Here is a 27,918-nt window from a genome sequence, read left to right on the forward strand (position 1 = left end):
TTAATCCCGGCTTACCAGTGTTTAAAGCTTTATGTTTTGATGTAAAAAAAAATCATTTTTATATGGTCTCCACCTGTACTTCAATCTTCCAGTTAGAAAGTTGTTGCTCTGTCTCTCCCATGGCCAAGTCAATATTCACTGAGATATTTGAATTTTAAAAAATCGCTGAAAAGGTGAGGAATGTAATTTGTGTGTAATGTTTTTGGTTAAGTAGTAATACCAGTAACAAGAATAGTTTCAGTACTGATGGCACAATTTCGTTTTTCAAAATATGTTAGAAGTTCCAGCACAAAAAGCAACGCTACTATTAAGTTAAAACTTAGCGAGGCAATTACAGCTATTTAACTGTACATGCACCTTGTGAAATCTGTGGAACTTCTAACAAATTGATACAAACTGGAATATGTGTGGTTTCTAAATAACGTGCTCATGCTGTCAGAGTTGTGCTTGTTCTGTGTTCTTGACGCCTGTCTTCCATATTTTCAGTTTAGCGAGACTACTATTACTAAACCGTACATGCACCTTGTCCATATTACTTGGTGAAATTTCTAATGAAGTATCACGTGTCAGAATGTATATGTATGTTTTGTGAACCTAATTTGAAGTTTCTTTGTGTGTGGCATTTGCTATAGTGCTGCCATCTATTTTTCAAACTATGAGTGAAGTGTGATGACTGAAGACGTTTCCAGACGTACATTTTTCTTCCCATTGAGCAACCGAGAGTTAAGATTTTGTAATCAATCAAGTGGGAACCTTGGTCAATGTGATAATTTCTATCCTTGTCATCCAAGGAGATCGGCTGTGCATAACATGCAAGGTCATAGTTTTCCACCATCAGAGGAGGATTATGGTTCTGCGCCCTTCTCACATTCTGGTCTTATTTTCTTTACCACTCCTCTCGAATTTGTCTTTCTGGGCTATAGCTCACTAAATCACTCACGTCCGTGCATGCATTCTTTTAGTCATTCACTGACATGATCTTTTGCTTTCTAGATCAGTGTTTCTCAGACTGCCCGGCAGCGACATCATTCATACCAAGCCACGAGTGACTGGGCCCATTTCCTTCTCTCCCCCCCCCCCCACCATTTATTTTCTGTTAGTCGTGTTTTGACCAGGCTTTCCACTTACAAAAACAACTGAAACCGGACTGCTGGCTACCAAAGATTGAGAACCACTTCTCCAGATCACTCTTTTAGTCACACATTTACAAACTCTTTTGGCCATTCACTAATCTAATCTCTTGCTCTTTAGGACAGTTTTAATCACTAACATGCTTGCAAATGTTGGATGGATCTCCAGGCGTGTTCAACCTTCGCTCTGATACTTATGTCAGGGGAAGCGGGCATGTCTGAAAGTAAAGTTACCATAGGTGGAGATGTTACCATATATATATAGTGTGAGGCATGCTCATAATAATATCTGTCACGTACACATATATGAATAATATCCCCTCACACACACATCTTTTATCGTGGGGTTGCATTGCCCCCAGATCCGTTCCCAGAACTTTCGTTAGGAGGGGGGGGGGAGGGGGAATAAAGTGATAGAATATAATAGATTTGGCCATATTTCCCATTTTTTCTGTCATTTTCCAACACATTTTGTGGGGAGTGACCACCAAAGTCTCCCTCCCTCTCACTACGGCCCTGATTGCCCCTTCCCCTATATCTCTGCTCACTCCAAAAAGGCTCAATCAAAGGTAAAATAAATTAAAGATAAAAACCTTGACCTTCCCCTCCACCCTGCATCCCCTGGACTACGATCTTTGGCAACTCCTCCAATATAGACTGCATGGACCCTTCTTGAATTTATAGCATGAAAAAAAGAAAAGAAAAGATAACTGTCTCAAGGGGTCCTTGTAAGCTTCAACCTTGCAGGAGCCATGAAAAAAAAGGCATAAAAGAATTTGTCGGTAAACTTAAGATTGATTCTAATGATTCTAAATGATTTTGAGGCCTGGTCTGACTCGAGTGGGTAGGCCTTTGAAAAATTAAAACAAAGCATGGGGGCACCCACATCCTGGAGCACCTAGGCTGGGATCTTGTCTTTTCTATTGTGGATTAATAGCATGAGGAAACAAAAAATGCTGGTAATTTTCCAAGAGACCTGTCAGCCCCTCCACCCTTGTAGGAGCCTTAAAGGCAAGTGAAAAATTTTGCCCCGCAAAAAAAAGCACGTGAGATACTCCCCCTCCCCAACTATATGAGATTATTTCAAAATTAATGAATGCCATAATTTCAGCATTAATGAAAGATAATTCCAGAATGATGAAAGTGATAATTCCAAAATTAATGAAAGAAACAAATCCAGAATTGATGAAAGCAATTATTCCAGAAGTAATGAAAAAATAATTAATAAAGAGGAAATAATTCCAGAATTATAAAGAAAGAAAATTCAAGAATTAATGAAGGAAAATTTTCAAGAATTGATGAAAACTTTTTCAGCATTAACGAAAGAAATTATTCCAGTATTAATGAAAAATAAATAATGAAATTTTTTTCATTATTAGATGCGAGTTCACTATACTTTTTTTCGTGGGCGGAGAGGACATTGCCCCCCCAGCATCAAAGGTGAAGTCGACTGATCTAATGCATATATGTATAGACGAATCGACATCATCATCATCTTGCCCCCCAGACTTCCAAGTCTATCTCCCCCTATGCTTTTTTTTTAATCTTTAAAACCTATAATCAAAGCTGTATAAAGATCGAGCCGCTTTGCCTATAATATTTTAGAGACCAAACTATACATTTCTATGGGCAAACGAACTTTGTTTTCACCGAGTCACGTGATTTCCTTGCATTTGATGTCGCTTTCGTCGCGGCGTCTGGATGTTTACTCCAGAAATATAATCTCTATGGATTTTTGTTTTTGGCGGGATGGCCCCCACATCCTGAAGCAGGGCCCCTAGGCTGGGATCTTTTGAGGGCCCCCCGACCACACTTTCACGGGCCCTTTTATGATGAATTTATGGTGTGAAAAAGCAAAAAAATGGTGAAAATCATCCCGGAGTCTTGGCGGGGGGGGGGGGGGCATTCTTGGCGGTTATGTCAAATATTGCAATGCTTTTTTTTCCAGTTGCCGGAAGAGTTAGTTACATCCATGATATAGCTTGTATCAGCAATATCATCAGGAACATTCCACGAGAGCCCGTCTATTAATTCAACAATAAGCTTGCCGCCATGTCTATCGATATCAAAGCTGTATTAAAGATCTTGAGCCGCTTTGATCAGAGTTGCCAGGTCCTTCAAAAATTTGCAGCCAAAATCCTCTTCAAAAGTAGCTAAAAAGTAGCCCAAAATATTTGAACTTGCGCTGCCATCTATGAAGTAACAAGCGAGCTACAGTTTGACGATATTCCAGTCTGCAAAGGTATGGTTTATAGCTTTTCTTGTTATATCCAACCCCCCCCCCCCCTTTTACGTAAAAATATGGGTTTTTTTTTACCGAATAAATCGACTTCTTTGAAAAGTTGCGAAAGTCAGGGCTACACATTCTCCCTCCTGGAAAAACGGCCCAGAGATGGCCTGGAGTGGAGGACGTCTTAAAAGCATCATGGGCCCCGGGCAAATTGATTTTGCTCAGCCCTCTATCCAGACTGCAAATGCCTACTTACCAATTCCCATGCTTAATCTCGCAAATCTTAACCATATCTCATTCCCCCCCCCCTCCGCTATTCATTCAAGGCCTCCGTGACGTGCCCGGGTTGGCCAGTGCGTCAAGACGACACTGCCTCAAATTGTGCATAGGTGCCTACGAAATTTGGTACAATGATTTTAAAAATTAGGCATGGGCTTTAAATCCCAGACCAGATTTTTCACGGTCTAGTAAACAAAAAATTTAAGAAAAGGGTTCTCTTCTGGGTTCGTTTTAAGAGCATCCTGGGCCCCGAGAGCCAAGTGATTTTTCTGATTCCCTACATGGAAAATCCCCGAAAAATACAACCACCTCTCGTTTTTCTGAGGCCCCTCTTCTCTTGAGGCTCCCGGGCCATGCCCTGGTGGGCCCATGCATTAAGACAGAACTGGTTCCTGGGCTTGAGCCCTGCCAGCTCCACGCTTACGGAGGCTACGGTTTCTTTCACAGGCTTCTGTGGTCTAGATACTGTGTTTCACAACCGTCGGGTCAGAGCAACACCTTCTATAGCAGAAGGTCTCAGTGCGAAGCTCGTGACGTCACTCACGTCTCCCATTTCCCTTATAGTCATTGGATATACAACATACTACTTCCCTTATACTACATATTGGATATATGATAACCGACCGGCCGCGGTATCATAAAGGTTGAAAACCACTATCTAGAGCCTAGGACAGTTCCCAAGTTTTTGTTTCACGGTGCCTTCAATTATTGGGTGGTAAAGGCATTATGGTTGAAAGTTCTGGCTTTCCATAGTTGGGTGAGATGCCCCCCCCCCATACCTTCTGCCTTGTCAGGAAGAAAACACAACATGAGGTGGGGACTGAAGTGAAAAGAAAAACTTCTTTGCTCGCAAGCAAAGAAAAATAAAGAAAAATAGGGAGAACACAATTTTGGAAAAACCGCCACCCGCCAAAGCCAAAAATTTCCCGCCGAACCGTTTTCAAACCAGCCCAATTTGGCGGGAAAACCGCCAATCTGGCTTTGATTGACATGACATAAATTTCACGCCGGCAAAAACAAGAAAACCTACACCATACATGTGCTGCTTTCTATTTTTAAAAGAAACTAATTGACAGTTTGTCGTTTGTTTTTTGAACGAGTGATGGCAGCACAAATACCATTTTCTCCATCGAGCTCGATGATTTTCTCTGTTTGTGATCCCACTGAGCTATAAGTATACTTTTACTTATAGCTCAGTGTGTGATCCATACATCAAGTTCTTAAATTTTTCGATAGATAGCAGCAATAACTACAATATTTCTGCAACAAGAACTGACCATATTTTCCCGAAAGTATTTTGGGATTTCAGATACGGGAAAACACTAGAGCAATTGTCGATTACCACCAGAAATGACTCCAAGGCTGAACAAAACCACTTTAAGACGGAAATTATGACAGAAATCTGTCGGATTTGACACACGAATTTCCATTCATTTTCTGTGGAAATTTACTCTATCCGAGTGGCAACAAGGCCGAAACATCGTCTGCTACGAAAACGAAACCCCCAATTTCGTTTGTGACTTTTCATATTCATAAGAATATTGCTGACAGCTCCTGAGTGATGTTTTGTTCATCAGTAAGTCTGCATCTGAATTAATTAATTGATCGATTAATTAATTTGCAAATTAGTCGGTGAGTTTGATCACTCGTGGGCGTGATTTTGATCATTCTTCAGTTTCTTGCAACAGCCACAAAATGTTGAACAGTGACATACAGTTCTGTGACGATGAGGTTTTCCCACCAATGGAATCATTCAACGAACTGACAACTCCCTTGCCAAGTTATGGAATCAGCTTACCTTTGAAAGGATTTTCACATGGACAGTTTGTATATATATTTACATCATATATATAATTTGATATAACTTTTTTCCCCTCATATAAAATGATGGAATTTTAGTACAATATTGCACATTATAATTGTATATATGTTCCTTGAAAAATTTCAATGCAGCGAAAATCCTAAAAAACAATATACCCTCTACAATAGTTTCCAAAACATCATCACCCTCTCCCCCACAATTGAAGCGAACCCATAGGATCCTTATGTAAAACCCCACAGTTTCTATCACCTTCCTCCCCCGGACCATTCCCATTGTTCCCGAGAGGCAACGTCATTCATTCACTTTGGGAAACACTGCTCTACAAATATAATATTGCCTACATACAGAAGTAGTTTTGGATTATACCTCCCCCCCCCCTCCCTGCCATTCTAATTTTTCTTGAAAACTCATTCCTCGAATCCGCTACTTTGTGCTATAACCTGTTTGGTGCCAAGTCATGCAAATATACTTGCATATCTGTCACCCAATAAGCCTGCCGCCATGTATAAGTGCTTGCAGCCACTGACATGGCCGCTGCGGTGTTTCAGGGTCATATTTATGGACATGCATCGCAAGCACCTGAGTTTGAACCCCACTGTTGGCTTTCTGTGGGGTTCAAACCCAGGTGCTCGCGATGCATGTCCATCGATGGGGGGGGGGGGGGAGAGAAGATCATATGAAAATTTTGATTTTTATACACTGTATTTTCACTCTAGAAACTGGTACAGAGTGATTCCTGAACATATTGTGAGCATTTTATAAACTGGAACCATACCTTTAAGACAAACGGTTGATGAGATAAAAACTGCATTGGGACTTACAGGTCACTCTGTACACACACACACAACACTTTCAGGCATGTACCAATTTTTTTATGAACTCTGCAGAGAAAGTTGTGCGAGATGTATGTACGGTAAAGTAGTAGTAGGTTCGACTTACTTTCCCACCGGGTCCAAGTGCAAGACTTCCTTCAGCATCATTCAAATTTTGAATTGTTTTCTTGATGCATGAAGTTTTTTGATACATGATTCTGATTAAATGTTGTTTTTCTACTTTGCAGATCTTCTTTTCCTGCTAGAAGAAACCAGAATATATTTTTCACAAAGCCAGATCATACTTCAAGTTTGAATATATTCAATTCCAATGCCATGTAAGATCTAATTTAATTTGAATCATGCGCTTTGAGATTTCATGATATACCTCCTTGTGGTAACATGCATCACAAGATATTTTATCCCTAATAGAACTGCAGTTTCAAATTTAACCAAATTTGAATCTTGATGAACTCATCAGTTATATTGTGCTGTTTCTAAATGTCCCAACATATTTGATATAATGATGGGTTTGATAAATGAGGACTCATAATTTTTCATCAAACAAGAACTTCAAACAACCCATCAAACAATCATTGAATCATCTCGGACATCACCAATATCAGACTGTTTTAGAGAAAGATCATTCTCATAATTAAAAAGGATAAAACCATCAGTTCCCTCAAGTCTTACAGAAAAAACTGTTATGTGTTCCAACATATTTTATATAATGATGGGTTTGATAAACGAGGACTCATTATTTTTCATCAAACAAGAACTTTGACTTTTTTCAGCTGTTTCAAGGGACTTTACTGTATATTCCAGGGGGTTCTAACCTTTTTCAGTCAAGACCCAAAATCAACAACAAGATAAGCTTCACGACCCATGGGACTGTTTGTTTTTCGAAATTAGTGAAACCAGTGATGCACAATACGTGGATTTATAATAGAACTAAGTGAATTTGTATGACTCATCTGGGAAGCTTCTACAAATCAAGTTGGGTCGTGACCCATAACTCAAGAATTCCTGGCTGTAAATGGATTTGTGTGTGACCCTTCTTGAGAAACCCCCTGCAAATGAAGTTTGGGTCATGACACAAAGCTCAAGAATAAGAGGATTACAGGCTAGATGGGTGCTACACCACCCTAGGTCAAATTGATGAGTCCACCTCCTCAAAGTGCATAGTAACATGGTGGTAAGATGCTCGTCTACCACCAGAGCTTGAGGTGGCCACCGATAGACAGTGCCTTTATTTCCAATCCATCTCATTAATGGCAGTAAATTGCAATATATCGATATGGCCAGAGTTGGTGTTTGGTGAAGTAGTAGTCTACGTCATCGCAGTGCCCTGGTAACTTGACTTTACTTTAGTCCTGGAAGAGTGTGTGTGAAGGCACCTCTCCCAGACGAAGTGGACTCGTCCAAGGTTAAAGTGCTGGTCGGTCTCCTCAGCCAGCCAGTGGTGATGGTGTATTGAGAGCCATGACAAAAGCTGATGAGAGATATTAAGAGGGTGTGGCACCCACCCGAACTCGCCTCGATGGTAAACAGATTCAGGGATGTATTTCCCATTTTGCCCTGCAAGATTTGTACTGGGTAGGATTGCAGCATTGATTCATCAAAAAGCCTGTATACCCCATAAGTACTTACTTCATTGACAATTTTTGCATCAAACTATTGATTATGTATTGTTTGAATATTAAGCCGATGAGTTGAAATTAAAATGTTTCATAATATATAGGGACTACCATAAGTCGGCTTGACAAATCAGAAAATTTTATGTCGTTAGACTTCAATTTAGAAATTTACTCCAATTTATCAATCCCATCTAGAAAATTTTAGGTGCCAATACTGATTTTCTAGTCGCCATGGTACCTGGGATTTGTCCAGCCCTGCCATAAGTTACCATCAATTATTGCACACACCGTACAGTCGAACCTTGTTAACACAAACTCATCACTTTATACAAATATTTGCTTAATACAAAATAAATATTTTCTTATGCATAATCAATTCATTAATGTATATTTTTCATATTTATCCATATAGATCCTCCCAACCAGTGATGCAGAGCCAAAAGAATTCTTTTTCATATGAACGGTCAGTTAGTCCGATAGTTACAGAGCCCTCTAGCGAGTAAGAAACAAATTTTTTTTATAAATTATTCATTTCTTTTTGAATTGATTTATGCAATGTGTACATATAATGGAACTGGTTCTAAATGCTTCATTAAAACAAAATAATAAAAAAAGGTCACAATGTAATTTTACACAGGCTGACAGATTCCATCTTTATTTAATTGAAGAAATTTAACTTTTTCCTCAAGTAACAAGTTTATTGGTTCCTGAAAGTTACTCGTCATAGAAAAACTTGTCTCAAAGGAAATTTTCTCCATCTATGCTATGAAGAAATCTATAAATCGCTGAAAAAGTGTCTTCAGGGGCAGCTTTTTTTGGGCTGTGCGGCCACTGTAGAAAGAGCGCCAAATCAGAGTTTACGAGCAAAAATGTTTTGTCGACCAAAAAAAAAAAATAGTGGTTGGGACAGCTAAAAACAGGCCTCTCAAGGGAGAGAGATTTTCCCCTCCAGCCACTTCTGAGTGTCCTAGCTTTCACGCATAGGACCCCCTTGCTTACATAAAAGTCAGAAGAAATCAAGACACATGGTGGTCAATTTGAGAAATAATGAATGATAATATGAAAAGAATGACATGGCCCACTTTCCACATGTGCAACAAGTTCATTTCCCTAGGACTCCATGTTCTAAGGGGCTCCCCAAATTTATAATGGTAGTATATATTTCACTCATATTTTTATAAATTTCACTTGGTAAAATTTTAGAAAATAAAAAATCACAATATACTATTCCAAAGTGTCCATTATATACAAACCCTATTATATAAATATCAATTTTAATACAGTAAACCCGTCTTCAATGGAATTGCAAGGGACCAAGATTTTTTTCCATTGAGTTTCCGCTTAATAAAGGTTCAAGTGATATAATATGTAAAATGATGTAACGACCCCATGTGTGATTGAAATAAAAGAAAAATAAATTAATTCAAGATAAAGTAAACAATTTAAAAATATATCTTATAAATAACTAATTAGTCTATAATTACTAAACACCATATTTAGGTTTCGATAGCATTTATATAAAATTCCGACCTACACTGTTTTTATTCTAAAATAACAGTATGTACATCCTTTTTTTTTTTTTTAACTACCTCAACAATTTTCAATTAGGGTGTCGTGTCAGATTCAGTTTGTACATTGTCATCTATGTTTATGCAATCAGGGCCATAACTAGGAATTTTGTGAGGGAAAGAGAGCAACATGATTTCGCCGTCCCCTACCACTAAAATTTGATTTTCTGACAGCGCTTTTGTTTGCATCTGAATTTTGCTGTCAGGTGCAATTGCCCCTCTCTGATTAATTCTGGCCCTGGTCAGCCTTGTGATCACGGAATGCACACAATTTTGTAAGTCTTGCGTATTATTCGTAAATTCAACCCTTACACTTTCTCCCGTGGAAAGGCCTGCTTTTCCAAAAAATTTTGTCAGTTTCAGCAAGCAACTGCTTTACTACACATGGAGCCTTCATTTCCCACCCAACTCCACTGGTTGGAAATTACGGTATGGTGATATATATGACGAGTTGGTGTGCTGTGAAGTAGTAGGTTCCCACTTAATACAGGTTGTGTTAAAGACAGGTTTTACTGTATTATACCAGTCAGTAATAGACTTTACACAGCATGTACAATGCACCTATTACAATATTAACTCCACAACAAAAATATGTTTCACTACATCACAGTCTTTTGTTTGATTCCTCAATTTCACATCTTTTCAACCGTAAAATGATTTATGAAATGCTGATAAGAAAGTTTGCATGTTTGATCAACATGAAATCCTCTGATCTTCATGAAGATCCTGTACAATGCAAAACTTTATGCATCTGATCTTGCAAATACTTTTTCAGCTGAACTACAACAATTTTTATCCTTTGTTCAAGTTTGCGATACAATGCCATAAATGTTGAATAACGCTGAAGGTTTAGAAGAGACATTTCCAAATGTTGAGACAGCATTGAATTATCTTTGACATCACCAATATCACTGTTTTAGAGAAAGATCGTTCTCCTAATTCAAAAGGATAAAACCATCAGTTCCCTCAAGTCTTACAGAAAAAACTGTTATGTGTTCCAACATATTTTATATAATGATGGGTTTGATAAACGAGAACTCATCATTTTTCATCAAACAAGAACTTTGACTTTTTTCAGCTGTTACCAGGGCTGCTAACCTTTTTCAGCCATAACCCAAAACCAACAAGATAAGCTTCGCGACCCATGGGACTATTTGTTTTTCGAAATTAGTGAAACTAGTGATGCAATAAGTGAATCTATAATAGGACTAAGTGAAATTGTATGACTCATCTAGTTAGGTCATGACCCATAACTCAAGAATTCCTAGCTGTAAGTGGATTCGTGTGAGTGACCTTTGTCGGGAAACAATCTCCCTGCAAATCAAATTTGGGTCATGACACATAGCTCAAAAATAAGGGGGGGGGGTTGTGGCTAGATGGGTGCTACACCATCCTAGGTCAAATCGGCTAGGCTACCTCCTCGAAGTGCCCGAGTGGCGTAGTGGTAAGAGGCTCGTCTCTACTACCATGAATGTTGCTGTCATGGCACTAGCTTCAAACCTGAGGGAGGATATAGACAAGGTATTTTCCCTAATGAGCTTGAGGCAACCACAGATAGACAGCGCCTTCATTTCCAATCCATCTATTTAATGGCAATAAATTGTAATATAGCGATATGGCTATAGTTGATGTTTTATGAAGTAGTAGTCTACCTCCTCACAGTGTCCCTGGTAACTTGACTTTAACATTAGTCTTGGGTGAGTGTGTGTGAAGATGCCACGCCCAGATGGTGAAGTGGACTAGCTTTAATGTATCAAAAATTACATTTTGATGACATTATCAATGATTTTGCTCATATGAGAGTGCGAAAAAAGCATTTATACATCTATCATTTATTGTTTTTTGATTTTTAAAATAGTGCGTATCCTTTTGTTGATGTGCTAACAAACAACATGTACTTTATTTGCTGACGTACAAAACCTCTTCAACCCCTTTGAGGGAATATGAGATTATGAGGAGTTTTGACACTTGTTTAGCCTTCGAATGTTACTGATCTATAACTTTTTAAAAAACGTTTGCATTTATACATCTATATTATTATTGTGAAATTTCAACAATAAGTATAATTACTTTTGTGTTTGATTTTTTTTCTCAGGCCAACATCTCCCAAGTTCCCTACTACTATTGAATCAATAAAGGTAATTTTTTTACAATTATTATTTCATGCTTTGTTGACAAGGACATAATTTATTATTTCATGTTTCAAATAAGCATAAAATTAAACCTACTATACATCATTTAGTTTGCTTCAAATGATTCTGAATTATGCAGGCAAGGGGCATAAAATATTTTATAACAAGCACGATAGCTTCTAAATATTAAGTTGCTATAATTGAAGCCAACATAGAAAAGTTTTTTTTGTGTTGTAGAAAGTTGGTACATACTTTTTGTTATGCAATTAATTAGTACATGTTCTGTCTAGCATTGCTTCAGAAGGAATGAAAAAGAGGACAGATCAAGTTCTGATCTTGCAGTGTTCAAGAATGATATTCTTTGCAAAGGCTGGCAATCATTTCATTCAATCCCACCCCCAGATCAACTGAGGAGGAGGAAACCAAGAAGGCAAGTTGCTTGGGCAAGGTCACTTGGGAAAGATGTAGAAGATCATATTCATCTTGTCAAAAAGAAAAACGCAGAGCTGCTAAAGTAAGAAAAGTTTAAAATCAAAATGGAATCTTTTTCAAAAAATTGATTGACTAACACACCCAAACTTGGATAATTCCCTTTCCCGCACTTTTTCTTATACAAATACAACGCCACAACAGGCAAAATGCCCAACTAGGTGGCTGATAAAAAGATGCCCATAAAGATATGGATGTCATATATGTCAAAAATACAGCAACCCAATTAAAAATGCAATTAACACAAATTATAAACAATATATACACGTGATAAAATATTATACAATGGCCATAAAGAATAATTATGGTCGCCTTATTCTAAGAATGGATAGCTTCTCGATTTACCCCAACATGTTTATCGTATTTCTTTTTAAACGTGTCAATTGTGTTACAATTTACTACCTCTGGGGGTAAGCTATTTCATTTATTAACAACCCTATTAGAGAAAAATTCCCTGCGACACCATAACCTTGCATTGTCCCTCACCAATCGATACTGGTGTCCCCTTGTAAAAGCAGTCGATTGGCAGTGTACTAAAAGTTCATGGTCCATCCTATCCATCCCATTGAAAATTTTGAACATTTCTTCGATCATATCTCCTCGACACCTGCGTTCATCCAATGTAAACATATTCAAAAAATGAAGTCTCTTTTCATAACTCAAGCCCTGTGTGCCAATAAGGACACGCGTAGCTCTTCTCTGCACCCCTTCAACCAAGTCTATGTCCCTCTGTAGGTATGGTCTCCAAAACCTTACAGCATACTCCAGTCCAGGACGAACTAAGCCTCGAAAAAGCGGAAGAATGACTTTAGGAGAACGCGAAGAGACCTTTTTGAAAATGAGACCAAGCATTCTATTCTGTTTTTTGACCACTGCTGAACAATGTTCAGAAAACCTAAGTCGCTCGTCAATGAGAATTCCCAAATCGGTGACCCTAGTTGCATCCGGGATAGTGACACCATTCAACTCGTACGAGAACCGTGGGTTGTTCGAACCAAAATGAGCAACCATGCACTTATCAACGCTAAACGTCATGCCCCATTCATTTGCCCATGCTGCAATCCTATTTAAGTTGGTCTGGAGCAACTCCCTATCGCTTTCATTCCCGATTACCTCCATTAGCTTCACATCATCTGCAAATTTGCTAGTGATCCCATCGATACCCTGATCGAGTTTATCTATAAAAAGTGAAAAAAGTATGGGGCCAAGGACACTTCTTAAGATTAATTAATTCTTCCAGATTGTTCTGCAGTAGCACCGATTGTTATGCGTCTTGAGTCACAGATTTCAGCATATTCTGCTTTGGAACGTGTTGAAATTGGCAGGTGCTTATGAATTTATCCAAGAGTTGGTAAAACATCAGCTGCAGTAGAAAGACAAGAGCCAGTGTGTGGAATTGATAAAATTATTGCTTCTTGCTTAGAGCCACAACAAAAAAGTTCAGATTTTGTTGATTGTAATTTTTTTTAATGTAGGCCATGTTATACTCTGGAAAGATGTAAATAAACCATGGAACAAAGAAAAGAATGATTGAAGTTAGCTAGAAATTTTGAGAAAAGACATTTTGCAAATAAAATATTTCAATCAAACTTCAAATTATCCAAAACATTAAGAAAAAAAATGAATTAAACAGGTAATTTCAACATTGAATGGAATAGAAAATCACAAGAATCCATTCACAAATGTGACAGTCTTTCATAATCTTTTTGGCTGGCTCCTTAGAAATGGATGTGTCCTCTAGCACACATTATTGTTCTTCCAACACAAGATAAATGTTTCCATCTTCACAGCTCTAGCAATGACACTGATGGCATCAGTGATATTCATCCATTACTCTAAGATGTTTCCTGCATTTGCATCTACTTCGATCACCTGCACAATCATCATTGAGCGAAATGTACAAAAGAAATGATGATTGAGCACAATCATCATTGCTTATAGCGAGCCATAAATGCTTACACGATATATGATCAGGCAGATAAATGCTAGATGTTTAGTTGGAAGGCATATAGAGGATTTAAATGCGATGGTGTCCGGGGTCATATAACCAGTAATCCAAAGAACTTTGAATGGCATACCTTTACTGTCAAAGCACCTTCTGACTTCCAGCATTAAACAATATTTAAATCAATCCAGAAAAAGTTTTCACTCTTCTATTGTTCATAATTAATATTTTGTTCTGATACACAAATTATCAGTGCAAGCAGTGTTTTCCAGAAAACTGGGAAAGAGACCACAAATTTGAAATCTGCAAATATTGAGGGCCAACTGTGTATATGCTAAATTCTCAATAACCCATCCACTCTGTGTCTAAGTCTAAAAATATATCAGTTTTTGTTGTACATAAAAGTTGTTATTCTTTGTTTCAGCAGAATAATCACAGACATCCTGTGTCTCAATTTTGTATCGCTAGGACATAGCTAGTTCTAGGTGGCTGCAAGAATAGTCTATTAGATGCAGGTGTCATTCCTATCTGAATTCAGATACGTGAAATGACAGTTGTACTTAATAAATTGATAAAGTGAATTCCATACCAGCACTTCAGAGAGAAAAAAATAACGCTTATATCAGTCACAAATCAGCTCACGGAAATTCAGAATAATGATAGTGAAATAAATGAAACAGAAATACAAATAATAAAGTACATCCAATCACCACATTTTATTTATTCCACATCTTAAAATAATGTCAATATGATTAACATACTCAAACTACATGATTTGTTCTCATGGGGGATTCGCTGTCTGTAGCTTGGATAATAAAAGATAACAAGGTTTTTATTTCAGCTAATAAACTTTCATATTAATGCTTAAAAGACTAAGAACCAGATGATGTGACTGAAATTCATACATAAAATATATTTTTTCAGATTGCCACCAGAAATAGGATATATGATGAGCAATTTTCTACCAGTTTATGCTGAAGCACATAGGAATGATACACAAGAATCACAAAGGCAGATTAAAGTAAGTTTTAATTTCTATCTCATCAAAATTAAACATATTTCAATTGCTGATCTAGCCAGCTATGTTTGTAATAACCAAAAATAAAATACATAAACTAACATGTTATTCAGTCAAAGAGAGATCAGTAAATTTTTCCCTCTCAAAGGTACCTGAGTTGGGTGAAATACAGAAAATATCACATTGATCATGTTGGCGTAATACCCTGAATGACTTTTGCCACATAATCAGGAATGGCACAGTCTTATTTCACCTAAAAATGCATGAATTTTTACGCAGAAAGTTTTAACCCATCTGCATATGAAGAGAGCTCTATTGATAACACAACAAATTTTTGATCTTTTTAAAACTGGCTACTTAATATATTTACACTCACTTATGCATGTGTGAATCATTAATATTATGCAAGACATTCGATGGAAATGTATATAATTTTGCTATGGAACTGATTTGAAACACCAAATAGGATTTATGTCATTTCCAGTTGAATATAACATACTAAACAATGTTTACAAAAATACTTGCTCCAAATATGAGGATTATTCTGATTAATAAATAAGAATACTTAATATTAACTTTTTTACAGAACATTTTGGCACCAAGAAAGAGGGTCTTTCTCAACCCAGTTAATCCATTCTTCAAATCTGATTATGATGACAGTCCCTAACAAGAAAAAGTTTGATTCTTCTCTGCAAGATGATTTTTGAGACAATTTTCATTTAGGTTTTTAAATTATTCATATATGTAATTACTGCAGCTCAGGGTCAGTGAACTTCTTTTAAATGCAATACAATTTCACCCATACAGATCATTTATTATTAAAAAGAAAAACATCACAAAATACGATAAAACTGCTTTTAAAAAAAATGCTGTATCAAGATCTTACATAAAAAAAAAGAGAAGTATACATATGAAACCTATATCATTTTCCAATCATAAGGAATTCACTTTTATGAATATATAAAATACATTGAATACCAAAATACTGTATCTCATCATTATTCTCAATACGTATGATTTATCATAAAAAAAGTCACAACACAAATCAATTACTTAGAAAAAAAAGATTAAGATAAGGTTAAAAATTATACCTGAGGTTAGTAAAAAAATTAGGTTAGTAATAAGAAACTTGAACCATTACACATAATTCACATTTAGGAGAATAAAAAATATTAGATACCAAAATATACTGTATCTTGTATCAAAAACATAGAAATCATTGCTTCTCAAAAGTTACCATGTACCGTTTCTTTCGATTTGAGCTCAATTTTTTCCTGAAGCTCTTTTTCTAGATTGAAAAGTTCTTGCTTGGCTTCTTCTACTTTCAAACGAGCCAAGTTTTCATTCTGCCACAGAAATAATAATAATTTAGTTACAATGTTTCAATATAAGTGATTATAGGATTGTACTATTGCATTGGCCAAAAAGGATGAGCTGCATCATACATTTGGTTTATGTTATAGAAAATTTATATGTGATAGCAAGGAGAAATAAGTTGTTTTGTATCTCATTTTTTTTGAATGCATATATTTTATTGTTAAAAATATCATTAAAGAATTTTATAATTACCAAAAATATAAGTTTTGTGTACTGTATTTCATTCACTTTATTATTTTTTTTTTAGTACAGTTTTATAGGAAACACAAAATGATTTATAGTCAAACTTAGTTATAATGACATCGGAGATTCTGTGAAATTTTGTCATCATAACCAGTGTCATTACACACACACAAGCGGTCTACGTTTACAAAACCCTTTTAAACAAAAATATAAGTAAATGCAACAAAATGCTGTGTGTGTGTGTGTGCGCATGAAGTTATTTCACCATGACTATATTTGATCGTGGAAAAATATGGGGAATCGTGATGATGATTCCCCTTTCTACAGTAAGCCTGATGAAATGGGGAAAAAAATTAACATGAAATACGTGATACATGAGATAAATATTTGTCATCATATTCATTAAAACATAATTTATACATTATGAAAATTAACTTCATCTCAGATTAAAAAAAAAAAAACAGGAACTAAAGTAATCTTTTTGTTGGAGGAGGAGGGGAAAAAGACAGGACATTTACACATGAAAAAATACAGGAATTTCCTGCATGCGGGTTATGACAATAAGCAAGTTGGACTGTCAAACATGTATTAAAGTTTTTTCCCTTAGGTATGAATAGAAAAACATGTGAATACAATGAACTGCTTGGGATCAGCTCTGATTCTAGGGATTTTTTTTTCAAAAACACCATTGAAACAAAAACAGTGAAAAAAACATTTGTTGTTATATTAGAGGTGGTTGCGTTTTCACCCACATTATAAGAACAATTAACATTAATCTGTAAGGTATTAAAGGGTATAACCTTACATACTCTGTAAAGCAGTGTTTCCCAAAAAGTGGGCGATGAAATGGTCCAAGGGGGCGATAGAACCAACTGATTTAACATAGGATCCTATGGGTTTATTTGAATTGGGGGGGGGGCGATGAGAGAAAAATATTTTGAAGAAGGGGGCAAAGGAACAAAAAGTTTGGGAGACTATGCTGTAAACTATTACAGAGTATGTTACTAATGTATTTAACACTCAATTAATTGAATACTTAATAAGTATAACATTACTCTGTATATAACTAAGTATTTCTTAAAGTGAACATTGTGGCTCTTAAGGGTGTCGCCAGTCTTTGTCAGGGGCATTGTGGCAAGCTATTTATCATGCCTATTGGCTATTTATAGCTTTGAAATGTGTGTGTGTGAGGTTCTTTTATTTGAAAATACCTACTAAACTATTCTGGGGAGCCGCAGATGACCATGGATTGAGCAAGGGAGACCCCAGTGACAAAAGTTCGAGAACCACTGCTCTATGGGAATTTGCCTTGACTGCAAATCACTACTGACATTATAGCTGAAAGGCCAGTCGTGGTCCAGGCTCTGTCCCTGGTGGGATGTAAGCCATTTACCCGAAGGGGTTGGACCCCGCTGATGACATTATAGCTGAGGACTTGTTACAACCATGGTTGTTATGACCAAGTTTGACCATTGCAGTAAAATATTTCTTTTCATGAGTTCGCATTTTGCAGAATTTTTGTTTAAACATCAGTTTTACATTTTTAAAACATTTTCTTCCTTGAGAAGTGAAATGAGAAAATAAAAGGCTTCTTACTGCTGGCAGGTTATTATAGCCTTCTAACTTCACTTTCACATCATCTAGCTTTACTTCTAGATCTTTGAGCTCCTGCAAAAAAAGAAAAAAATCCATTATAATAATAGATTGTTTGAAAATGCTCTATCCTGAATGAATAAATCAGAAGATGGGATTTATCATAGATGAGAAATTAAAATAAATGTGTCAAAAACAAAAAAAATTGATATCGAGAGTCTTTTCCATGTCACTAGTATCTTGTCAAAACTGATGCGTTATATTTAGGCATAGGAAAGATATCTCCATCTCCTAAAAAAAAGCCTCATTTTGAGAATGAGCCCAGGCATTTTTTTAACATTAATTTCTGAAAGGGAAATTTTTTTTCTATTTAACTTACCCTACACCTGCTGAAAAGTGGAAGAAAACTTAGTTTATAAAAAAAAAGTTGAAATTTTGAAAAGGGTTCAATGACTAAGCCTTTACAGAATGTGCAAGAATATGTATGCCAAAAAATATCAATTGAACTGTGCAGAAAAAAAGGTTACAAGCATAAAAATATTCAAAAAAATTCAAACTTCATTAAAATTCCTACGATCCTTAAAAATGACTAGCCTAATTTTTTTGATGTATCTAATAGCAGATACAGGCTTACTAAAATTTTTGTCAATTTTATCGAACATGGTACTATCTTACAGGCTCTCAGTCACATAGAACATAATATACACTGACAGCAACTCAGTGCAACGGGACAGAAACATAGAAACAGAGTCAGGATCATTCACAGCCACACAATCGCATTCAAACTTCAGAATAGGCTAGAAGCTTGTGTATTGTAATTTTCATGTGAATGAAATTTTACCTGATATTTCTCCATGACTGAAGAATGGTAAATGGAGGGCTGACAGCCAGCTTCCTTGAGCTTTTCCTAAAATGAATTAGGATATAAAAATTGTAACAGTTAAATTAATGTAAAAAAAGTGAGGAAATGATAAAGTAAATATTTGATTTTAGCAATGCATGACAAATATCTTCAATTTGTTGGCCAGCAAGAGCCTTTTCGTACAGATAGGTTTGCTTATTGAAACCTTCAATGAACAAGAAACAAAACTCAACAAAAATACCTTACAATTTTCTGATTTCGAATAAATCACATTAAAATACTAAGAATATTTAAGTCGTCCAGTTGCAAAACTGATAAAGCTCCTAAGTGAAAAAGAAACTTTTGTAGAGTGTATTTTTTCAGCTGACTGCTTGAAATTTTAACAGCATAACATTAACATTTTAAGAAGCATCAGCTTCAAACTTCCCCCTACTAAAGTTTCTTTTTCAATTTCTGTGAAAAAAAAAATCTGGTTGGTGCTTAACGAGTTTTGCAACTGGTCGACTCCTTTTATACAACATGAAGAAATAGAGATCTTTGTCAGACCCAAAGCAGAGTATACCAAAATCTGTGATGTACGTTAATTAGTGCTACTGCAGAACAATCTGGAAGAATTCTAGGAAAAAGTACAGAAAACATTATTATGGGGATTTTTAGCCCAGAACATTTACAGTCAACTTGTATTGTTCTGCACAAGCCCTCAGAACAATACAAAACATTCTGCTTTGGGGCTGTTAGATTTGAGTAAAATCATGGTAGGATTGATTTACTCTAGAAAGTGCATATGTTACAGCCAATTTAAAAAATTCTGGCTAGTTTGCGAAATGGCCAACACGGATAATAATATATGTGTGCCAGAATTTCACGAAAGTTTGTTTCATTTCCTGACAAAACAAAGTCTTAAATGCTTTTAAATATAGTTTCTTGTATACAGATTTGTATTGTCTGCGGAGTGAATTAGTTCTGTAATTAATTCATAATAGGCCCACCATAATATAAGAGTTTTAACTACGGTGATAGTAGTACCTCGAAATTATGAACTTTTCGTCTGTACTCTTCAATTTTGTTGGACAGAAAATTTGTCTGATTCTTCCTCTTAGCAGCTTCCGAAGACTGGATTTTATGTTTCTCTTTAGTTGTCTCTACATCCCTGAAAATTCATGTACAATAATTACTTAGAAACGCTCACAGAACACATTTTTACTCTCGAATGGAAGGATTCAAGAATTGGTAGAAATTTCTAGGATAATATAATTTCTACTGCAATCTTGATCATTGATTTAACTTAACCACCTAATACAGCAGTTCTTTAAACAGAGATTTTGCTTTCATAAATATTTCCCGTTTTATGATGTTAAATAATTAACCCTTAAATGTTTAGCTGTGCATATGTGCAAAGGGTCTTTTAACCCTTCAGCTGTGAGCAAAGTGAAAATCACGTTTCACGTTTCCTATAAAATTCTGTAGGGTATGCTTTGTATAAAGGGTGTTCCGGAAGTCCACGTACAAACTTGGAAGGGAGGTATAGAGAACATAATTAGGAATTATAATCACACAAGAAAGCATGGCCAGAAATGGATAGGTGTACATTTGGAAGTAGATGGATTGGACATGATGAACCAATACCTTAAGGTTTGCCAATGAGCGAAGCCTGTGATGCTTTGTAACTTTTTTTTGTACTCTTTTTTTGGGTAATAAAGCACTTTACACTGCTTTCTGTAGTGTCCTTACTGTGTCTTTATGTCCCTTTATCACTTTAGAGGAGGCATTTCTGACCATGCTTTCCTATGTGATTACGATTCCTAAAAGGAGTTTCTCTATCTTTCCTCCAAGTTTGTATTTCTGGGACATCCTGCATAGATAGCGGACAAAAATACAGAACGATTTTATACAAAAAAATTAAAAAACCACCCGTGCCTGGAGGGTTGAACGTTTATTACTGTAACAGGTTTGATGATGAAAATTCAGAAATGACTATACAGATAAGGTGAGGTCATATTCTTTCTATTTCATATTTTTAATTTGCTGGTAGATGTCCAAATTAACGACAACAACTCTTTGTTTGCTGGAGAGAGCATGCAATTTCATTAATTCGTTAAAATGTTTTGAGTTTTTTTTTTTATCGTGAAGTTTGCAACCCAAAAATTTTTTTACTACAGTTTGTATCAGAAAGTAGTTATGTATTTGGAAGTAGTAATATCACCAGACCAGAACATAAGTTTTTTGCGGGTTCCTGGATAAGCCATCACGCTGCCTTAAAAAGAGGCCCTTTGGACCCTAAGAAGGGAAAAGAAAGACGGATTGCTATTTAATGTTAGTGTTTTTGTGTAGTGATTGTATGTGTAAGTGAATGGGGAAAAATTTAAAGTTCAAATTGGGAAAAAGCCAATTAAAAAATTTTTTTAAGTCGAAAAAATTTGGACATGAAGGAAAAATGTGGTCACAACACTTCAATATCGCTGTGACGTCAGAGCGGGAACCTCTTCATTGGTCCAAAACAGCAGTCGTTCCCCATTGGCTGGAGAGCATCTTGAAGTTTTTGACACGAGTCCTTGAAATCGATTAAAATTGATTAACTGCTACTTCGTTTAGGGAGAAAAACACCAACCCGCACAAGGGCTGTAAAAAAGTAATATTACTTCAATACATTTATTTAATATGGGATTCTTGAGGCTCTGTATAAGCAGTATATAATTCAAAATAGATTTTTTAATATGATTTTTCAGCCTTCTATATGCGTCAGTAACTATGAAAAAAATTATCAGCTAAAACAATAAATCATGTGTTCAAGGGTTAAAATGAATGATATTGTTCGGTGAAACGAGAAACAAAAATCTGTAAAATAAAATAAAAAATCAAACTAATGTTTCAGCATACTTTGTGAGATGTTCCACTTGCTCCAAAAGAGCTGTGATCTTTTTCATGAGCTTATCTAATTTGCGGGACCATTTCATTTTCTCGTTGGCGATTTCCAACTTCTTTCGGGAAAGGTCATTCAAGGCCAGAAGAAAGCTAAAAGTAAAGGTAGGAATATTAATACTGTTTCGAATAATATCTCTCACAAGCACTCGAGATAACAAAGCATGAATCAATTTCCAGGAAAACACAGACTTATTTTACAGAACGGTTATTTAAATATATTCACAAGCGGTGATTTGACAAAAGACGTTGAATAAAGAGCGGCTTTCCTCACATACGAGAGATCCTGTATCGTAAAACTCAACAAAAGTCCTCCAAGTTATCTTCTGGTGGCATTTTTGTACAGGCAGAGAAAAATCGTAAATCTCCTCGAAGGATCTTTCTGCATCATGGCATAGTTACCTTACTGAAACTGTTGCCAAACGTGTCAAGTTCATTATCGATTTGGTGAGATTTACAGGGAGATGCCTGATACAGGGGGTGGGGGGTTCCGGATGATGCTTACATCATTAATTAAAAAAAAAATTTTTTTTTTCACCTGGGGAGGGGGGAAGGCGCACGAGCCCCCTATGCCAACCTCCTCCAACATACATTACTGATAGGGGGCAGTGCTGACGAAATTTTACTGACGGGGGAGGGGGGGGGGGTCAGAGTTTTGCCGACAAAGGAAGGGAGAAGGGGGTCAAAAATAACTAAAACTTTGCTGACGTAATACTTGAACGACCTCAAAGTAGTGGTTCTTAAGGGGTGGGGTGGGGGGGGGGGTTCATTGGAGAGACTTCAGGGGTCTGTGAGCTTGAATGAGAGAAAAAAGTAAACTCATTGTTTTTATATAATGTATAGAATATTATTTTGTAAAGGAGTCTTTGGCTTTCATTTTTAATTTTATTGATATGGGGAAGCGGAGGGGGTTTGTGGAATCCATCTTACCGGCACAGATTGTGCTCAAAAAGTTGAGAACCCCTATTCCAAACCCTTCCAAGGAAACACAAAGAGAAAAATAAAAGAAAGAAGACAGCAAGAAATTGTTTGAAAAGTGTAAATATCAACTAGTTTAAATGAAATGGGAGTTTTGAAAAGTCCCAAGCCTTCATAGAGAAACTCATTTTCAAATTGCGTTGGGAATCACCAGACCAACTATTTCGCACCAAAGAAAATATGTCATACAAATGAGGAGGGTAGATTACAGTGACCATATGACCAGTTTTCTGGGACGTTTCAGTACTTTTTCATAATTTAGGTCACCCGAATCTTCTCCCATTTTTTGACGAAGCTTACTCAAAGTTTTGTTCTTCATTGAAATTGGTAAGCCGACTTATTGTCAAGGATCTCAGTCTACACAAGTGCAAAACACACTCATTTTTCTATTAAGATACAAAAAAATCAGAAGGATTTAATTTCTGATCAGAAGATTTTAGAATCACTTTAAAATCGGTACCTATGCATTAGATATAGGATTTATGCTATAGAGCAGTGATTCTCAACATGGGCGATGGAATGTTCTGAGGGGGGGGGGGGTGGTGGTAGAAACTATGAGTATAACATAGGATTCTATGGGTTAGATCGCGTTGGGAAGGGAGGCGATGGAAGAAAAAATTTCTGATGAAGGGGGGCGATGGGACAAAAAAGGTTGGAAAACTATGCTATAGAGCATTGTCCCATCGCCCCCTTCTTCAGAAATTTTTTTCTCCCACTGCACCCCAACGCAATCTAACCCATAGGATCCTATGTTATGCCCGTTGCTTCTACTGCCCCCCATGGAACTTTCCATCGCCCACGTTGGGAATCACTGCTATAGAGGGACAGGCAGGTCTTTGCAACATACCAATGCACCATAATCAAAAGTTTGTCCAAATCTACAAAAGTAATGACCCCTACATGACATTTCTTTCAGGGGTCTAACCTGTTATGCTACAGTGTGTGTACCAATTTTGCTTCCATCCAATTCTCTAAATTTGATGAAGTAGTAGAACTCAAAATACATATAATTTGAGTAATTAGTCAACTGAAGCAAACTAATTATATATATCAGGGCATGACAAGTGCCAGGTTGCCATAGCAACTAAAAAAATTACTCTATTGGTGCCTAAAATTTTCTTCCTGCAGTTGTTACTGCCAAAGCCTGAAGTTGACTACTTTGCGAACTGGCCAGACCAGTTGACCCGATGTCTGAAATGCAAGTTTTTGCTGGCCCTTATAATTCCCGGTCATTGCAGCAGACATATTTTTTTCGATAATTATGGCCATTTATAATTAGCCATAGCTAACCATGATCATTATGCATTATGGTTAGCTATGGCAACCCAACCGTGATCAAAGCAATCTGAATACTCATATCTTCATGATATATATATAGGGCTGGACATATAGGCACTGGCCAGTTTGCAAAGTGACTAAATTGCCGGCTGAGAGCAGCACAAAATGCTTGGAATTCATAGCAGCATATCTGCCAACATGAAAGAGGGTCATCGTGCCCTCAAAAAGGCAAAAGAAGCATTATTTTGGACCCTTTTCTTCAGGCAAAAAATTGTTTTGGCGCCCAAAATTTTTTTTGTTATCTTTATTTTTTTTACGATTTATCCAGCCCTCATCTATATAGTTGCCAAAATTACATAACATCAGCTAATTGAGGTAAATGTAGGTTACAGGCCTACCTTTGTTATGACAAAGATAAAATATATATATATATATATACATATATATATTATATATATATAGCAAGTACTGTCTGATCATGGCAATAAATACAATTTTAATATTGATGAAAAGCAAAACCTCCTACATATTTGAAACCAAAAGATTTTGTACAAGTAAAAATGAATTTATGTATTTATTGTATGGGCCAGCGTTTCTATACTTTTTGATGTCCCGATGACTGTCAATCTCTGTGGACCCCTGCGGCAAGTCAATTTTGGGCCTACAGAGCCCCTTACAAAGTACCCTCAGGCGTTCAAAGGTTGAATAGCATAGGCATTTGAAATCTAGGCTGAAATAGAAAACATTAAAATACTCTTGGGATTTTAAGTGACTATCCACAATACCCAGCAATGCCTAGGTTTTCTTCGATTACAGGGAGGATTGAAAAAGTGGCAAACCATTAATAAAGGCATAAACTATTATACATATACTGGCATCATTAAAGAAACAAACCATTGTAAAGGCATATATGCATGTCTGAAATGCATTGTTTGAGAACCATAGTAACCAAAGTAAAGTGACTGATGAAGCCCAGGAACCATTGTTGCCTGGTGGTTTTTTACCCATTTCAGGCATTTGTCCAGCTCTGATGATCTGTTAAAGTAGCCTATGGTTCAAACTCGGTCCTGTTTGGTATATACGCAAAATTTGGTAACGATCGGTCCAAAATTGTAGATTTGTATTAAGGACAAACATATATACATTCTTTCACATTTATATATAAGATGTCTGAAGCAAATATACTTTGTAGCAGTAGGTTCCTTGAGATCTAATATAGAAGCAGCTCTCGCCATCGCTTCACTAGCTGCAACGTATTCTTTTGAGAAGTCATCAATAGATAGTCCGACAACATTGAACTTTTCTTTAATGTCTTCACCTAAGTGATAATAAAAAGAATCTTTTCAACATTTTTGAGACACAAACGTATGTACAGACAAAGCAAGCAAGACATTTGACAATTTCACCCGAAACCTTTGCAAGTTTTTCTTCTACTCTGTCAGAGTTTTTTGTGAAACCTCTGAAATCAGTGCTGCCCACATTTTTTTCCAATAACAAAGTGGCTTAAATTTATATAGTTTTAAAGCTCCATGGGGCTAGTTTATAACTGCACCTATTGAATAACGTTTTTGTTTATTATAAATTTTCCTTTCTCTAGACATTTTGAAAGCATTTGACACATTCAGAAGTTTCGACTACCGTATATACTTGTGTAAAGCCAAGTGTTTGTCTAAAAAATTACGCCTTTTAATTTGGCCAGCTTATTCATGGGCAAGTGTTTGAGGAGAGAACATCGACCCTCCCCCGCTTTATCAAATTATATAGCTACATGGCCTCCGCACCACTAGAAAAACTTTAGATGTGTTACTAATCAGTAGAATGATTTCTGTAACTATGTTCAAACTCCACAGAATCAATGATGTTGAAGCCAAAGCAAAAAGCATTGTTGGCATCAGGGGCGTAGCCAGAAATTTCGTAGGGGGGGGGGAACCAAAGTGACAGAACAATGGATTTGGCCATATTTTTCCCTTTTTTCGGTCATTTTCTCACAGTTCGGGAGCGGGGGGGGGGGGGGACCAGATCCCCAAGTCCCCCTCCTGCTACGCCCTTGGTTGGCAATGATACCCAAATCTGCCACATGTGGGATTATTATGGCTATATTACTATATAAAGATTTTATTATTTTTTGGAAAAATCTAGTCGCACATGAGAATAAATGCAAACCTAGGAAAAAATTTCAATTGCATTTACTCTGTACATGAGCAATACATAAATGTCCTGCAAGAACGGGTCATATGGTCACGTGGTGCCAAACTTTCAAAAAAAGCAGCTTTCTTATCTCAGATTGTCAATAATCAAAAAAAAATTTTGGGCGATTTCCCGTATTTGTTTGAGAGAAATATGGTCAACAAACATTTTTAATGTTCCAAGAATAATTTTTTCAGATCACAAAAGCTTTTAGACAACATGGCTTACAAAATCTTACATTTCGCCTCATATTCCTCAGCGAGTCCGCGGTAGTATTTGACTTGCGCCTCATTGACATCCGCGTCCTTCTTCATCCTCGCAGCTATCTCGTGAAGAATACCGACGGTTGTTGAATTCACTTCATAATCAGGGATCCTACCATCAACGTAGACTTTCTCCAGCATTTCCTGAACCTATCATAATCAAAATAATCAAGAGTCAAAAGCAAAGTAAACAAACGCCATCTTGGATGACTGTCAACAGTCGTCTGAAAAAAAAAAAGAGCCATCTAACTGATAATTACCTCCTGAAACATCTTCGCCTCGCCATCTTTGATCCCGGCCATCGCTTCCTAAAAGCATATCAACCAACAACAAAAAATTAAGAAAAACAAAATCAAAACGAAAATTGTGAATAAACCACGCAATTCCGCCCTGTATACTGGCATAACAGGCATCTTTGCTGTCTTTGCTAATGTTTACCAAATGACAAATGAAGCCGCGAAAGAGATGGCGGTTGCAGTTGAGTTTTGAGCCTTATCTCTAATTTTATTTTTTCATTATTTAAGTAACAACTAATTTCAATAATAACTAAATGTTTTCACTTTCGATGATTAATATGGAAATTTTGGTAATTTGATATTCGAGTGCATTTGTTTTATTAAACTTTGGATTCTGAAAGTTGCCTGACCATAAATAATCAGAATATAAACGGGACAACTAGCCGATCATCGCCCGTTGGCTCACGGAAATTTCGCCTCTGACATTTCGTCCCTGGCATAGGCGGAGATAGACTTGAAAAAAGTCTGGAGGGGGCATGATGATTGTTGGGGGGGGATGATATATGATGATATCAATTCATATAGTATACGTAAATACATTAGATCAGTCGGCTAAACTTCGACGCTGGGGGTGTGGGGGGGGGGGGAAGATCGCCCCTCCCCACGCCCCCCGTATCTTCACCCATGGTCACTGGTACATTTCGCCCTTGACATTTCATCCCGAACATTTCTCTGCCCTGACCGCGTGAGTGACGAAGTGACCAAGCAAATGCATGAGTGACCGTATATAGTGATCAACTTAGTGACCGGGTGAGTGACCGAATGAGTAGCCAAGTGCGTAATCATATATGGCCACTCAATCGGTCGTTCATACTGCCATTCACTTGACCAGTCATATGGTCACTCACTGGATCATACGGTCATTCACTTATTGGTCACTAATACCATCATTCGCACACTCACTTGGTTAATCACACAGT

At 36.7% G+C, this 27,918-nt stretch overlaps 2 protein-coding genes across 2 annotated transcripts; one reads left to right on the forward strand and one right to left on the reverse strand.

The window, feature by feature from the left end:
* The first annotated feature begins 5,012 nt into the window (after nt 1–5,012).
* On the forward strand, nt 5,013–15,729 carry LOC149071482 (uncharacterized). Its single transcript, XM_089247985.1, has 7 exons — nt 5,013–5,462; nt 6,522–6,611; nt 8,323–8,409; nt 11,574–11,616; nt 11,901–12,124; nt 14,969–15,065; nt 15,649–15,729. The coding sequence occupies exons 1-7, from the start codon at nt 5,335–5,337 to the stop codon at nt 15,727–15,729; spliced, it is 750 nt and encodes a 249-aa protein (XP_089104111.1). The 5' UTR covers nt 5,013–5,334.
* Nucleotides 14,737–27,170, reverse strand: LOC149071483 (HAUS augmin-like complex subunit 1). Its single transcript, XM_089247719.1, has 8 exons — nt 26,963–27,170; nt 26,678–26,852; nt 25,438–25,570; nt 21,955–22,089; nt 20,104–20,227; nt 19,057–19,122; nt 18,219–18,290; nt 14,737–16,408 (listed from the first exon to the last, which is right to left on the reverse strand). Exons 1-8 carry the CDS (start codon nt 27,002–27,004, stop codon nt 16,289–16,291), a joined length of 867 nt encoding a protein of 288 aa, XP_089103845.1. The 5' UTR covers nt 27,005–27,170; the 3' UTR covers nt 14,737–16,288.
* Between the last annotated feature and the right edge of the window lie 748 nt (nt 27,171–27,918).

This window comes from Pholcus phalangioides, unplaced genomic scaffold (genome assembly GCF_987345545.1).
Source record: "Pholcus phalangioides strain wild (caught in Gottingen) unplaced genomic scaffold, Ppha-v1.0 ptg000018l_1, whole genome shotgun sequence".
Classification (NCBI taxonomy): domain Eukaryota; kingdom Metazoa; phylum Arthropoda; class Arachnida; order Araneae; family Pholcidae; genus Pholcus; species Pholcus phalangioides.

What these genes read in the sequence shown, in the direction of transcription:
- LOC149071482 (XM_089247985.1), top strand. Translation starts at nt 5,335, where the DNA reads ATGTTGAACAGTGACATACAGTTCTGTGACGATGAGGTTTTCCCACCA. An exon ending in ATATTCAATTCCAATGCCAT is followed by an intron (nt 6,612 to 8,322) that starts GTAAGATCTAAT and finishes TTATCCATATAG; the next exon opens with ATCCTCCCAACCAGTGATGC. An exon ending in GTTACAGAGCCCTCTAGCGA is followed by an intron (nt 8,410 to 11,573) that starts GTAAGAAACAAA and finishes TTTTTTTCTCAG; the next exon opens with GCCAACATCTCCCAAGTTCC.
- LOC149071483 (XM_089247719.1), bottom strand. Translation starts at nt 27,004, where the DNA reads ATGGCCGGGATCAAAGATGGCGAGGCGAAGATGTTTCAGGAG. An exon ending in AAGGAACCTACTGCTACAAA is followed by an intron (nt 22,090 to 25,437) that starts GTATATTTGCTT and finishes CTTTACTTTTAG; the next exon opens with CTTTCTTCTGGCCTTGAATG. An exon ending in GAAAAGTTCATAATTTCGAG is followed by an intron (nt 19,123 to 20,103) that starts GTACTACTATCA and finishes AATTCATTTTAG; the next exon opens with GAAAAGCTCAAGGAAGCTGG.